At 35.6% G+C, this 15565-nt stretch overlaps 1 protein-coding gene across 1 annotated transcript in view; it reads right to left on the bottom strand.

The window, feature by feature from the left end:
• Window positions 1-2159: 2159 nt before the first annotated feature.
• CFAP47 (cilia and flagella associated protein 47) overlaps window positions 2160-15565 on the bottom strand; it is a gene marked incomplete at both ends in the record, with an annotated part of 298007 nt that continues 284601 nt past the window's right edge. The window contains 1 exon segment of the mRNA XM_084289693.1: window positions 2160-2369. Within this exon segment, the coding sequence (XP_084145819.1) occupies window positions 2160-2369 (210 nt within the window).

Raw genomic sequence — 15565 nt, forward strand, 5'->3', positions numbered from 1 at the left:
GAAAACATTTTTAGTTCAGTTTAAACTCTGTAAAAATAAGAAAAGGTAATGCATTTATTAAAAAAAAAAAAAAAAAAAAAGGTAAAGATTCAAATGATTATAGCATATTTTGCATAACTCATAAATGAGCTTGTATACACTGGAAAAGTGTAATCTGGTTCAGAAATCACAGCTGATGCTTCCCTTCTGAGATAGACAATATTTCTAAACTTCACCTTTTACGGTGTACTTCAGATGTTACTGCATAAATATTTGTCTATGGATTTTTTAACTTCTGAATGTATGAGAGAATTTGAAAATCTATTGGATGTAACAGGAAATGCAGGTAAGTTAACTGTGAAATAACATTTTTGAAGAGAGCAACACTTAATTGAGTGATTGATCTATATGCCATCTATCTCTGATAGAATTATTAAACTTCTCACAAAAAGCTGTGATTTCAAATGAGAAAGAAAACCTTTTAGAAAGCAAAAACAGGAAAACAAAGCTTTAACAAAGAAAAGTTGTCGCTGAAATTATTCTTGAACACTGTGACCAATAATCAGTTGTGAATCCACTGCACATTTCTGATCCATAAATTCTCATTTCTTACAGTCAATAGAAACAATTGATTCAATTACACACGTAGATAGAGCTCTCCTATGAAATCTAGATGTATTTGTGTTCCCAGTCACATATAAGATAAATGTTACAAGAGCTTCTTAATGTTTTCTATAAATACACCAAATATCAATACAGACAGTATCTTTCATGTGTTGTGTACTGAATTTGTAAGGGAAATTTTATTCTTGTTTCAGATTATCTGTTTTCTGATCAAAGCAGGGCACACTGCATTAAAAAGCAGAGACTAAACAGTGCCATCACTGTTTTATATGTTCCCAACATTTTCTGTAATAGCTTCTCTAAAATGTGTGGCATAAACAAAATCCTCAAGCACATAGCGGTAAAATGGTTTTATTGGTGCTCATTTACACTGACCTACATAGGTTGTTCTCAGGCTCCCCATTCCTGAGCAATGATGCTCATTCTGTATTTGTGCCAAGAAAGCACTTACTCTGTGCCAAGCTATCTTTTTGTTAAAGGATATTCTGCCACTAAAATAAAGGCACAAATACAATTCATACTCTGTTAGTAAAGTCAGGAAAAACAATCTCAAAGATTTTAAAAAAAAACAAACAAAAGTGGGAGTTATCCATCCAGTGATCTTGCAAAGCATGACTGCAGAGATCTAACTTTCTAATGACATCAATAGCAATGAAAGCCTGAACACCCATATAATATCAACTGTTAATGAGAAGAATGGAAATGGAAGCACAACATGAATGGCATCTCTGGTTTGTTTATTTTAGAAAAAAAAAAAAAAAAAAAAAAAGTAAAATTTTGCTGCAGTCCTCACTGGCTTTTCACTGGCTTCTACATTTCAATACTCCAATACTCTAAAGCACTCTAAAATTTACTCAGCACATCAATACGGAGGGAGGACATTTTATATTTATTCTATATTATGTGTAATAACCTAAGAATTTGAAGTGTTATGGGATGAATAACTCAGGACAAAATTATTTTAGACAAAGCAGAAATGTCAAAACTAATGACATTTTGCAAAGCAAGTGAATCTAAAGACATTTAAGCTCTGGACATGTGATACGTAAACCTACATTTTAGCAAAGTATTGCAAAATTTTGGTAAGCACTTGATCATGAAAGACATCAAGGATTAGTTTGCCTGCTTGGTTTGCATGCAAGTAATATACTGAACAACATATAGAACTTTCTTTATGGCTTCCTATTAAAGCCTTACCAAACTAACATTCCTTCTAAAGCAAAGCATTAAATCAAATTCCCAAATTTCCATGTATACTTTTTCATCTTGATCCTTTTTCCTTACTAAAATTTGCTGACATCTGTATGAAATACATGAACCACTAGGTACACAACTAAAATCCGTCATAGAAAAAAAAAACATTATTAGAGTTGAGGCACTCTGGATCCTCCACATAAAGCATACCACCAATGCATATCATATCTGCTTTAAAAATATATTAAAAACACATCTTTGCATTTGCAGAGTTTATTTGACAAAGATATCCACCTCATGTGGTCCCCCCACGCTCCCCAAAACAAACAAATAAAAACCCACAACACAGCATTCTCTTTTCTCTATTTTGTCCTCAGGACTAAAGGTGCCCCCTTGATTGGTGAGGACACCCCAGTGGTTGTAAGCTTTAGATTTTCACGTAAGAAATTGCGCTGTCGAACTGTTGCTGATCTTATGTAACTGCTAGTAGAAACTACTTTTGCTGGCCTTGTAGGTGGTGTGGTCTGTGGAGGCAGGCCATTGATTTCGTATGTCCACTGCATTGATTGAGTCTGAAAATAAAGAACAGAGACATGATAAAATATAATCAGTGATCAAATACCTTGAAAATTTTTGACAGTGATTTACCGTGCTACATTGATTTCAAAAGATACTTATCCTTTTCCACATAAGGTACTGGAATAACATGGAATGAGAATCGTCATCCTGGAACCCAGAGACTAGAAATCATGTTTAACCTTATGAATGCAGACCCAGACCCAACAAAGAAAAATAATTTATCATCCCAGCTGATCTAAAATTCATTTTTTATTTAGTAAACCCTATAGCTCTGTATGTTGTTTAAAGGTAATTATTCCACAGTACAATATAAAAGTCTCAGGTATATATGTACTGTGTGACTTAATTGCAACTCTGGTGTTGGTAATAATAGTATTATCAAATGGTGAAATCTTTGCATTAAAATAATAGAAAAATAAAAAAAAAGAGAGAGAAAAGAGCGCTAAGTACACATAATAGAATTGCAGCTTATGTTGAAATCTCCAGTTTGAAGAATATTTATGTGAATTGAAAACGACACTCTGCATTTGCTTTCTGTTTATAACTGGTCTGTAGGAATGGAGCATATGTTTCTATGTCATATCTTGTAATGCCTGAACACTTGATTCTTACTGAGTACGTGATTCTTATTCTTAATACATTTCCCATCCATGTTTACTTAAGGAGTATTATTTTATGTATACGAAGGCTGTACTGTTGTCTATCTCCCATGTTTCCTTTGTTCTCTGAAGCAGAATTTTGGTTGCTAAAAACCCATATGTAACTATTGAAGATTCTTAGTCATTTTTCTTTCAAGATTTATCACTTTAATTCTGGAAAGCAGGTCTTTATTCCAAGTCTAGCATTATCCTTCCTAGAAGCTCTATTCATACATCTTTCATTTTCCATTCTCCTTTTCTCTTAAGAACAAAATACAACAAAACAACAAAATGACAAAATGACTTCAAATGCTGTGTCATTATGTCCAGCTTTCTACCATACAAAGAGAAAGATAAAGTGTTACATGCCCACTTGACACATACATTGCCATCTATTTGCACTCCGCAATTGGCAATTTCAGGTTTTCTGTTTGGGACATTTTCACTTACAAGGCACTTGTGGGGAACATTGAGTGAAAAAGCATGGGATTATGTAGGTCCATTTGAATTTATTAATTCAAGTTATTTTTTTTTTTATGCAGAACATGGAACATAATGCACATACATAATACATACATGCACAGTACACAGAACATACCAGACTCCATGACTTTGTAGCATCAAAGCAGCAAAGTGGTGTTAAATGCATGATATTTCCAAATTCCCAAGGCATACTTTTCCATATGTTGCACAGCACCGCAATTGCACAGCCATGCTACTTTTGGTTCTACAACAAGTTTTTTTTTGTCACTACACTTTTGCATCATGCTGCATTGAACTAGAGTCAAGGCTTGCAGGATCACCTTTCTTTCCTGCTCCAAGTCAAAGATTTAATACAACTGTTGTAATTTATGTAATACGTCTCTCACTTAATACAAACATAATCCCTAGAACAATCATTGGTAGATATAACCATTACACCTAAGATCAGTGTCACTTTCACCCAAGGAAACAAAGGGTTAGAAAGGCTGTGTACACCCTCAACCAATCTGGAAATTAATGCAAGAGTCAACCTTAAAGTTCAAGAGTCTTCCTCTGAAGCACTTAGTTAACAGCATGCCTTCCAACACTTTGGAACACTTCCAACAATGGGCTTTGTGGCCCATTTGCTCCTTCCAGTCTGACAGTTCTGCTTCTCCCCAAACAGATTAGGCCTATAGGGAGCAGCAACAGTATCCATACTAATTCGCAATTGCTCCACACACACAAAATAAACAAAATAAAACAAAATAAAATAAAATAAAATAAAATAAAATAAAATAAAATAAAATAATGATCACATAGCATAAATGCCATCAACCATCTCCAAAGTATGGCGTGTTATTAATCTAACAATTTACTGTAATCTGTTGATTATCTATGGTCTAGGTAAAGAACTACATAGGACATGGCGAAGAGCAGTGAACCTTCTCCACCTCAACATTTCTTGAGTCATATCATACTTATAGTGACATATAGAAGAGAATAAAATGCATGCTAAAGTAGCTCTGATTTTGTCTTCTTCTGTTGTTTTGTTAAATATCAGTATTATATTTGCCATTGAAAATATCTGCTTTGTTGATGTTTACCTTTCTTATCTTTCGTATTCTGTTTCCTACTGTTCTAATGATTGCCCTGTCATTGCTAAAGTACATTTAATGGATATTGTTGTAAGCATTTTTTCATTCATGTTGCAACTATTCAATAGGAAGAAGTTCCAGGTCATTAATCTGTAAACCTTTTGACACAGACTTTGTTCTCTTCTATGCATTTATACAGTGTTTACAATATCTCACATATAGGCTGCATACAGTTACAACTTTTAAATGTCATCACCATATGAATCTCTAATTCTGATGCTTATTTCATAACTGGTTTTAACCAGTATTTTAGTAATGGAATATTTACTGTTCTGTACTTGTATTGAAAGAATAGGCAACTTTTTTGCTGTGTCTTTTTTAAAAAAATATTTTTAAACCCTCTACATTAAAACTGGTGGTACTGATTTTTCATAACGTCTTCTGAATGAATGACTGTATTCTAATAAAGGTTAGTAAGTGTAGAATCTTAATAGATACTTCATCATGCATGCATAATTTTTTAAATTTTCATTACTCTTCTGCTGAAATAAAAATCTAATTTAAATTGAATATTATTCCTGTGTAAAACAGACATATTAGCTCATCATTATTCTAAACCTTATTAAATACTGTTCAGTGATCTGCTAACTTCACTGCCATTAAAGATAAATGCCAGCAAAAGCAGGTGTGATGTGGACCAACATCAGTATCTTCTGTCTAAAGATAATATTGTCTTTTAAGAAATGTCAATCTCTCTCCAGAGGTAGCTAATTGTCTTTTTAATTCCAGTACAAGATGAAAAGGTTTATCTTTATTTAGTATGTCAGATTAACAATTTAGTTTAAAGAAAATTTAACCTCAGGGTCATATACACTGTGTGCATGATTCATCGATCACTTCAAGGTCAGAGAAAAGATCTGTCAATTGTTTCAGCCAAAGATTTTAACTGAATATCAAGTTACTAAAAATCTTTTTTGTTCCTGAAATCCACACATATCGTAACTTTACTTTCTATAGTTTTCTTAACTGTTTGAAGCAGGATTTAAGCAAAACTGGTGGGCTGTGTCACCTCTCAATTTCATTTACTGTTAACACCAAACAATATGGACTTCTAGGCAGTAAGAGCCTATTGTTAATTGCCTGTTTGCTGTTCAAATGCTCTATATTGTATATTTTGTGGGGGTTAAGAAGAAAGAAAAAAAAAAAAAGTTTATGTCTTTCCTTGGTAAAAAAGGTTCAACAAGGAGAAGTGCAAAATCCTGCACCTGGGGAGGAACAACTCCAGGCACCAGTACCTCCTGGGGGGCACCCAGCTGGAAAGCAGCTCTGCAAAGTACCTAAGAATCCTGGTAGACACCAAGTTGAACAGCAGTGTGCCTTTGCCTCTATGAAAGCTAATGGCATTCTTGGCTGCACTAGGCAAAGTATCACCAGCAGGTCTAGAGAGATCCTTCTGCTGTACTCAATATTTGTGAGGTTGCACCTGGAGTTCTGTGTCCAGTTCTAGGACCCTCCAGTACACGGGAGACATGAGCATACAAAAGAAAGTCCAATAGAGGGCTAAGAAAATGACTGAGGGATTGGATTACCTTTCCCATGAGGAGAGAGCTGGGAATGTTCAGCCCAAAGAAGGAAGACTTGGTGGTTCACTGTCCATTAATACCTGAGGGATGGCACAAAGGAGACAGACCCAGGCTCTTTTCAGTGGTGCCCAGTGCCAGGACAAGAGGCACCGGGCACAAACTGGAGCACAGGCGGCTCTGCCTGAACACCAGGAAACACTTCTGTGATGTGTGGGTGATGGAATACTGATTACCCAGAGAGGCTGTGGAGTTTCTCATTTAAAAGATCTTCAAAAGCTGCCTGGACAGGGTCCTAAGCAACCTCTTGCAGGTGGCCCTGCTTGAGTAGGGAGGTTGGACCAGATCACATCTGGAGTTTCCTTCTAACCTCAAACAATCTTTGACTCCGTGATTCTGTGAAAAAGCTGTTTATACAAGTGCTGGTGTAGCCTGTGTCAGGTGCAGTTCTGTGGCAGGAGAATTTGCTCCGTACCCCATGGAAACTCATTGAGCTTAATTGGGAAAACATTGTGTGCATAATCACATAAACCCTTTAGATATGATCCATTAAGATGAACTCAAAATAATAATAATAATCATAATCTGTAACAATCTAGTCCATCTATTGTAAATCATCTGCTGTCATCCAAAACAGTTGGAGAGACAGCCTTTGTGGAAAAATTGTGCAGTTATGTACTTATTTACTGAAAGGAAAACCTCAGTTTGTAGTTCATTGCATTCTGCTAAAGTGGTAACAAGTGTTACACAAATGGAAAATAGTTACTGTAACTGCCAACATAGGTTAGCGCTACAAGACCACCTAGAACTCAGTAATTTTTGGAAAATTTTGGACACCCATGTCTGTTTAACTAGAATATTTATTTTTCCAAGGGCAAAATATTAGGTTTTCAAATGTTATTCAAGTCATAAGTATTTTCTTTCAGGATAAAGCTTAACAATTTAACTACAATGACTGCTTTAATCAATATGAAAACTGCAACAAGAGCGAGTCCACCAAGTTCAGAATCAGTGCAAATGCCTTCAAGCTACTTTCCAGGTCAGACATGTTTCAGTGATAGAGAAAGAAGGATCAAGTATCAGACTTTTCCGGAGTGACAGAGAGGGGACAATGACTTTGAGAGGTCTTTAGTATATGACTATATGTGACTTATGAGCTGCATTTTCTTGCCTAAGAAATGGGTCAGAATTTTCCAAATAGGAGGAACTTTGCCTGTGCTTATGGTAGTGCTGATTATTATACAAAATTTGCAACAATTATAATGCTAGCACCAGTACTAACAAACAAAGTCTAAAGACAAAAGTATTGAGTACAAACACAAAAGGCAGTCTCTGTTATGATGTATGTAATAATAACTTAGGTATTTACAAATCATTGGGTCCCTGCATCTCTTGACCTATTTCAGAGTTGTGCTGATACTACAGATTATACAACTTCAGAAGAAAGACCAGACTACAGTCTAAACATCCCTGACAGTCTGAGGGAAGTTTGGATATTGAAATTAATGACTTCCTTTTAGCAATATATAGAAAGTCCTGACAGCTATAATCCAGTTTAAGTCTGAAGAAAGCAATAATTTGGTTCACCTGTTTGGAGTAATGGCCAACTGCAGAACGAAATTTCTTTGATAAATATTGTGAAGAATAAAAAATTAGACATATGCTACCAATTTTTACTGTGTATTGTATATTCAAGTAAGCTATTCAACTGTCTTGATAGCTGACTGAATAATATTCATGAAATAATTTATTCAGCAAATACGGTTAGCAGTCACCAAATAATTTATGCAAAAGTGTATTTTTTAGTATTCAGCCCATTCTTACAGATGGTTCATGATTCATAGGATTAATTTGCAGAACATAGACAATCCATATGTATTCACTGTAGGCTGGCAGTGCTACTCAGTTACATACTGATTAATTGTGAGAGAAATTTGTGTTGGGAGGGAGCTAAATGTTGCGAGTGAGTATCAGGAATTTTAAGGTAAATGATATTCCAGTTGTCTTTCAAACAGTGTTAATTCAGGAAAGTCTAAACAAGATTTGCAGGACTTCCTGCTAAAAGCTAAGGCACAGGAAATTACAGACAGTGCATCCTGTCCTCCCTGGACCTTAATTTGTATTGCAATGGTGACAAGCAAAAAAATGATCAATTACAATCAGTGTATACAGAATGAAATTAAACCAAATTTTTACGTGTGCCGCTGGAGTTTCTTCCTCTATTTTTTTCCTTTATGATCAGTTTATGAAGAAAAAAAAAATGTTTGGGTGCAACAATGTTGTAATGTTTCCATATCTGTAGCAATTTGGTAAGATCAGCTATGACTTTCTTCTTTTAATATGAGATTTGCAATAAATCTAGCACGTCTATACCCCATATACACCCTTTTCTAAGTTACTGAGAAGACTTCAGTTATTTGTATTTTAATGTAGTCTTTGCTTAACATTTTACTTGCTAACTCTCATTTTGTATTAATTTTATAAATGATCACTAACGAGTCAGTATGTAGGCAGATACATTCATATTCAATAAACAATATTGTTTGGTAGGTTTCATGTCATTACATTCCACTAACTTCCACTCCATAGATAAATTTTTACTTCTTGATTGCTTTACTACATCATCATGTGGAACAGGGCAGATTAAGTGAATATATACCAGCCATTTGCTGCCAGCAAATGACCTGGCCTCCACTGATCCTCACTTTTGCCCTTCCTCTTGTTCTTATCTGTTGTCCCTGTTTAGTGAATCTGGTAAAGGGGAAAACAGATTGAAAAAAACACTGGAACAAATTAAAAAGGCCATCTACCAATGTCTTCCTCCTTCCTTGTTCTTTCAGTCTTCCATAATATCTAATTTTAAAATGGAAGGAAACTGTAAGTAATTAGAAGAGTACTTTCTTTGAAGTCTTAAGTATTTCTTGTAGCTTGGAAGAAAAACCTTGTAAAAGGTCCCATAGACCCAGGGGTTCTGATCTATATCTGAAATGAAGGGAATTAAAGAAACCAAGGGAAGAAAAAAAATGATGAAAGATTTCTTTCAGAGTTAATTTTTAAATGCAAGGTTGAGCTTACTCATGCTAAGCTGTTTTCAGGCTGTTTCAATCCTTAGGATCAAAAAATACTGGAAAGAGAATTTTCTTATACTGAAGTTGTTGGGGACCCTCTGTTACTGTGCCAACTCATATCAGAGTCTGCACCTGTTAGGTCCATGCAGTCAAGTAAAAGGGCACCTGTGTAGGGGTGGGAAACCTGGCTACAGTAAGTCACTATTCACAATTAAATAGTGTGTCCTATACAAGTCCATAATGTATCATGGAATTCTGAGCATTGGCAAGGAAAAAGAACTCCTGAAAAAATGATAATAATAATAGTAAAAGATTATTCTGCAGAATTCAAAGAAATAGTATCTTGTCCTCCCTTTGACCATCAACACAACTTCCTCTACAAGGTTACTCTTGAAGGACCAGAACAGTAGAAAACACAGTTTATGTTTGTTCATGGAAAGCTACAATATCTCCTTGTATGACTATCTTGACCATTAACTTAAGTAGAGAAATACTGCTATTTTTTAATAACACTGCTATAAAAAGTGGGAGGGTAGAGAATTAAATGCCATCTGAATCACAAATAAATAAATAAATAAATAGCACTATCATAGAGTAATTGACATGGTTACTGCAAAGTCAAAATAAAACCTGCATATCTGAAGAGGTGAAATAAAGAAGAAGTAAGAAGAAAAAAAAAATCTCACTTTAATTATTCAAAAAGATCTTCACCCACCCTGATATGTGCTGGAGGGACAATGCAGCATGATATAAACAAGTACATAAACAGCAAACAAAAAAACATGAAAGTGTGGGCCCACTGCTGATTGCAGCAGCAGACCTGGTGACACAGGACAAGGAAAAGGCTGAGGTACTTAATGCCTTTTTCACCTTCACCTTCATGATGATGTCAAATCTTCAGAAAGGGAGAGAAGGAGTACCCCATGAACTACACGACAGTCAACCTCACCTCAGTCCCTGGGAAAGTGATGGAACAACTAATTCTGGGAAACATTTTCAGGCACATAAAATAAAAGGAGGTGATTGGGGGTATCTAGCATGGATTCACCAAGGGGAAGTGATATTTAGCCAACATGATAATCTATGGTGAAATGGCTTTGTTTCGGTAAATAAAAACAAAGCAGTGGATATTGTCTACACAGATTTCAGTAGGGCTTTCAACACTGTCTCCTGTAAGATCCTCATGGACAGTCTGTTGAAGTGTTGAGTGGATGAGCAAACAATCTGATGGATTAAAAACTGGTTGAACGGTTAGACCCAGATGGTAATGACCAGTGGCATAAAGTTTAGTTGGAAGCCAGTAAATAGCAGTGTATCCCACAGGTCAATACTAGGTCCAATCCCGTTCATCATTTTCATTAATGATCTGGATGATAGGGGCAGAGTGTACCCTTGGCAAGTTTGTGGATGACACAAAACTGGGAGGAGTAACTGATACACCAGACTATCCTGTCATTCCAAAAGACCTAAACAACTTCAGAAATGTGATCATAGGAACCTTATGAAGTTCAACAATAGTAAGTGTGAAGTCCTGCACCTGAGAAGGAACAGCCTCATGCAACAGTATGTTCTGGGAGCTGCCCAGATGAAAAGCAGCTTGGCAGAAAAGAAACTTGGATACCAAGTTGAACATGTTCCAGCAATATGCTCTTGCTGCAAAGAAAGCAAATGGTATCCTGGGCTGCATAACTATACTGCCAGAAGGTGGAGGGAGGTGACCCTTCCCTTCTACACAGCACTGTTGAGGCCTGGAGTACTGAGAGAGAAATGGAGCTACCAGTAAGAGTCCAGTGAAGGACCACAAAGATGATTGGAGCATCTCTTCTGTGAGGGAAGGCTGAGAGCTGGGACTGTTCAGCCTGGAGAAAAGAAGACTCAGGACTTCTCATCAATGTATCTGAAAGGAAGGTACAAAGAGGATGTAGCCAGGATCACAAACTGAAATAGAGAAGGCTCTCTCTGAAAATAATGAAACACATCTTTACTGTGAGGGTGACTGAGAAAAAAAAAAAATGTTTTAATTGCTGAGAATGACATTGGACAGTCAGGGTCCAGTGTCCCAGATGTATCTCTTCCTAGTCTTCTACTCATGCCTACCAGTGCTCTGAGGGTGGGGGCGAAAGCTTTGATGTTGTGCAAACACTGTTAATTAATACCCAAAACACTGCTGTGTTGTCAAGACTGTTAAGTCACAAATCCAATACACAGCAATATACAGGCTGCTGTGAAGAAAGCAAAATCCACTCCAGCCAGACCCAAATACTGTGATCCTGCCTGAGCATCTTGTCTGGGTTAGACAAGTCCCTTCCAGAAGTCCCTTCCAACCTCAAGAATTCTGTGATTCAGGGATTGTAGTGTATGATACATTAAGACTTATTTTCTTTCATCTCTTTTCTCGTTACTTATAACTGCCCTAGTGATTTTGAATGTATTTTAACATCCAAAATTAAGTGCAAAACATACAACTCATTTCCATATATACTCACAGATTTTATTACATACTCAACAATTCATGTGAGCCATTCCTCACAATGTGGTAATATTAAAACTGGAGTACTGAGCCATCCTGAGAAACTGTCATCAACACTTTATTTCAGTGTATCAAAGAGGAAAAGTGATCAAACTAGAGTCTGAGGGTGCTTGTGAATAACACTTATTCTCCTTTATCAGATACTACACATAGAATCATAGAATCATTTAAGTTGGAAAAGATTGTCAAGTCCAACCATTAAGTTTACATTTAATTAATGGTCTTTCCTTCCCATTTTTAATTAAAATGGTAGCTCAACAGTCATTTTCTTAACTTATAGGAACAATTCCAGATCAAATTAAAAATAACTTAAATTGATTTCTGCAATTCAAATATTAGATGTTTCACAGCTTTGCTTAGATGTAATACAATCAATATCAAATACTCCCTCACTACTGGCAATGTTTTGAATGCCATTATACACCAGTCATTCCCATATTTGTATAAACTCTTGTCATTATGGGAATTATAGTCTCAATAAGCAAACTATTTTTATGCCTATGAATCAAAAATTTTGAGGATTGATTCTTCACCCAAAATCCAGTGATGCTAGTGATAGGATGTGCTATATTCACTGCTTGGAATGAACTTTCTGGACCTCTGTTTGTAATCACAAAACTCAGTTCAACATCAGCCAGGGGACACAGGCGATGTCTTCCTCATTGTGAAACTATTTCAATTATCCTATTAGCTTTTTTACATTTTCCCTTGTTCATTATTTTTAAGAGATACAATTCAGAATAACATTAAATTACGGTAATTAACAAATCTACCAGGAACAATGCACAATGTATTTTCACCAAGCTACTGAATATGTAACAGTATCATTTTCTGTTAAAATATGCAAGCTTGCATATATAAGCTTAGAGAAGCCACAGAGGCTACTGTGGCTTGCACACGGCAGCATTTATTTCCAGAGCAGCATGACAAATGGTTTTGATATGCTATCTTCCATAGGCTAAGTTAGTGATTATTCAGTAATAAAGGTGCACAAGCCTGACTTCTAGAGGGCTTGATAATGTTACCTGCAATCTGGTTTTCTCTGACATCTATTTTATCTTTTAAGACTTATTTTGTTTGCCCTCTGCTTTAGAATATCTCTGCAGTCTCATCCATGAATTACAACACATTTGCTCAGGTCTCCAGCTGGATTCAGCACACTGCAAGCAAATTAGCTGTAGGCCAACTTGAAAATGCCCTTTTCCAAGCCAGGACTTGCCAGCCTCCTGGCTGCTCTGTCTTGTACCTGGCAGCAGCTCCTGCTCCGGGAAGCCTGTACAGAGTTCCCCTGCCCTTGCTGGCCCTAGGCTGTGGCGCTTGTCTCTTCAGTTTTGCCAGCACATCGCAGCCAAACTCAGAGATGTTAGTCTGACTGAGGAAGTCCTTTTTATCTTCTCAGTAATTTATAGCTTATATATTATCCTTTCACTAATTTGTAATTAGTGGGAAAACATTTTTTCTTTTCAGTTAGAAATGCACTGATTACGAAAGCTATTAAAAATGTTGACGTTTGATTATGGAATAGTATCTATTTAAAATGCTCTTCATGCACTGTCATTGTTTCTTGCTTGTAGCTCAGTAAGATTATGATGTTCTCCTTCACAGATACAGAAACAAGCATGATTATTTCCTTTACAAGCTTTTTATTTCTCTAATTTCATTCTTTGATCTACAGAAATTTTTAAGTAATTTTCCATGGTACTTTTACAAAATTAAGATTCCTACCAGCTATTCAAATAATAGTCTACCTTCAATTGTTTTGATATGTAGTTGACTCAAGACATAGGTTTTAATGACGGTTAAAGAAAATTGAATTGCTTCAGCAAAGTAATTAAAGTTTTCTGCCATTAATAAAATCTACTGTAAGTATTCATGAATATTAAGGTTTTAAAAAATTCCCCAAATACTTCATGAAGTACTTCATGATTTGTGTACAGAAAATATAAATGAGGCTACATTATTTCAATTATAGATGTGCATTCAGTTAACAAAATGTACACACTGAATTTTGGTAAAGACAAATTGTAATCTCTTCACGTTAATTACTTCTTCAGGACTGGGTTCTCAGCAGGGCAAATAAAAAAAAAAATTGCATGTACAATGTTTGGGTTTAATGTTTTCAACAAATGAAGAAAAGATGACTTTCCCCGTAATCCCAACCTCCTGTTTTACTTTACAACACAATTGTAATGACCAGCATAAAACAGATAAAGAACTTACACTGTCATCTGTGCTGCTTTACAGCCCAATTATCACTGTTCATTGAAGCATACAAAAATAGCAGTTCTGCAACTCACTATTCATAGAATTTAATAATAAAACTATGTTAGTGTTAGGACTCTGACTTTATCCCCAGAAGTGCAAAGGAAATTTTACAGGAAGAGTGCTGTAGTCTGTAGTATGGCAGTATCAGAAGAGACACAATACTGTAAAAACACCTTTGCTGCTTTTAAGAACAGTTCAAAGCCTCTGTCAATACCTTGCTGAAAGAATACATGCAAAAGAGATTCTTCAGTGTTAGGTCCAACATTGTTTTTCACCACTTTCATTATTATTCCCTAAATAAGAGTGATTTAATACTGTTTTTGCCATCTAACTAAATCTGTCTTCTTCAGGGTCAGTAATGACAATTATTTGAACTAACAGGAAAGGCAAAGGCAGAAATGAGTATCTGGTATTCTCAACAAGTAGTCAAGTTTCTTTCAGGTAGCTGTTGAGAGTCACCAGCAGAATTACAGTCACAAGTGCTACAGCTTTTATTAGAACTACATGACCAAAAGATTTTGTGGAGAGGAAAGAATGAATTCTAGTATACCCCCAAAGGATTATCAGCAAAAATAAAGAGAGTATAAGCCATGAAGAGTCATTAATAATTTTTTTAACATTCAGGAGTAGATTGGACAAGATAGTACCTATGACAATAATATGTATGAGTGAATTCCTATACCCATGCACAGTAGCACAGGTGGAGATGTAAAGAGCCATCTGCCTAGATCATAACCTGAGACTGAGGTGTGGAAATTAAAAATCCAATTACTCAAAGCCCATCTGTACTCATAAATTCCTAAAAGAAAATTTTGGATTAGTGAGTGAGTTCTTAGAAAGCAAATCTTTGACCATGATGCATATCCCATTGCAGACAAATTCGTCACGTAGAAGCTCTATTTTCAATGGAAGTTAAACCAAAGACAAATATGGCCAGTACATTTTAATGTGCTATGCCTAATAACAGGAGTTTTGTTCCAGAACTACATTAGAAGTTTCTGAGGTGTACATATGTGTTATATAGCATTGTATAATATAAAAGAACACAGTGGATTCAGCCAGTTATTTTGTTTTTCAAATGCAAGAGATATAAAGAACACTGCTGTTTATGTAAAAAAAAAAAAAAAATGAATTGATCAAATGTCTAATCCAGTAAAAAACAAAACAAAACCAAAAAAAATATGATGGATTAAATGGCCTTCCTGTTTCCCTAGGATTTCTCTTTCTTATTCCTGTTGTGCATGTTACCACTCAGAGAGAAAACACTATAGATATTTGTCATGCATCTTTTTATCAGTTTTATTTTGACCATCTAATTTTTAAATCAGTATTGCTGTTTCACTTCTAATACAGTAACCCAAAGACACTGCCAGCATGCGGTGAAGTGTGCATTTCAACTGCAAACCATTATTTGCAGAGAGTTTCAGGTGTTCTCCAGTACTATAAATTTTGGACAAACACTTTCCTTTTAAAGAATGACTTAAAAAAACATTCCTGAAGTAAAAAGAATATTTTTACTACTGAAAGAAAAATGTCTTGTGATGTTTTC

Source organism: Netta rufina (genome assembly GCF_964035555.1).
Source record: "Netta rufina genome assembly, chromosome: 1".
Taxonomy (NCBI): Eukaryota; Metazoa; Chordata; class Aves; order Anseriformes; family Anatidae; genus Netta; species Netta rufina.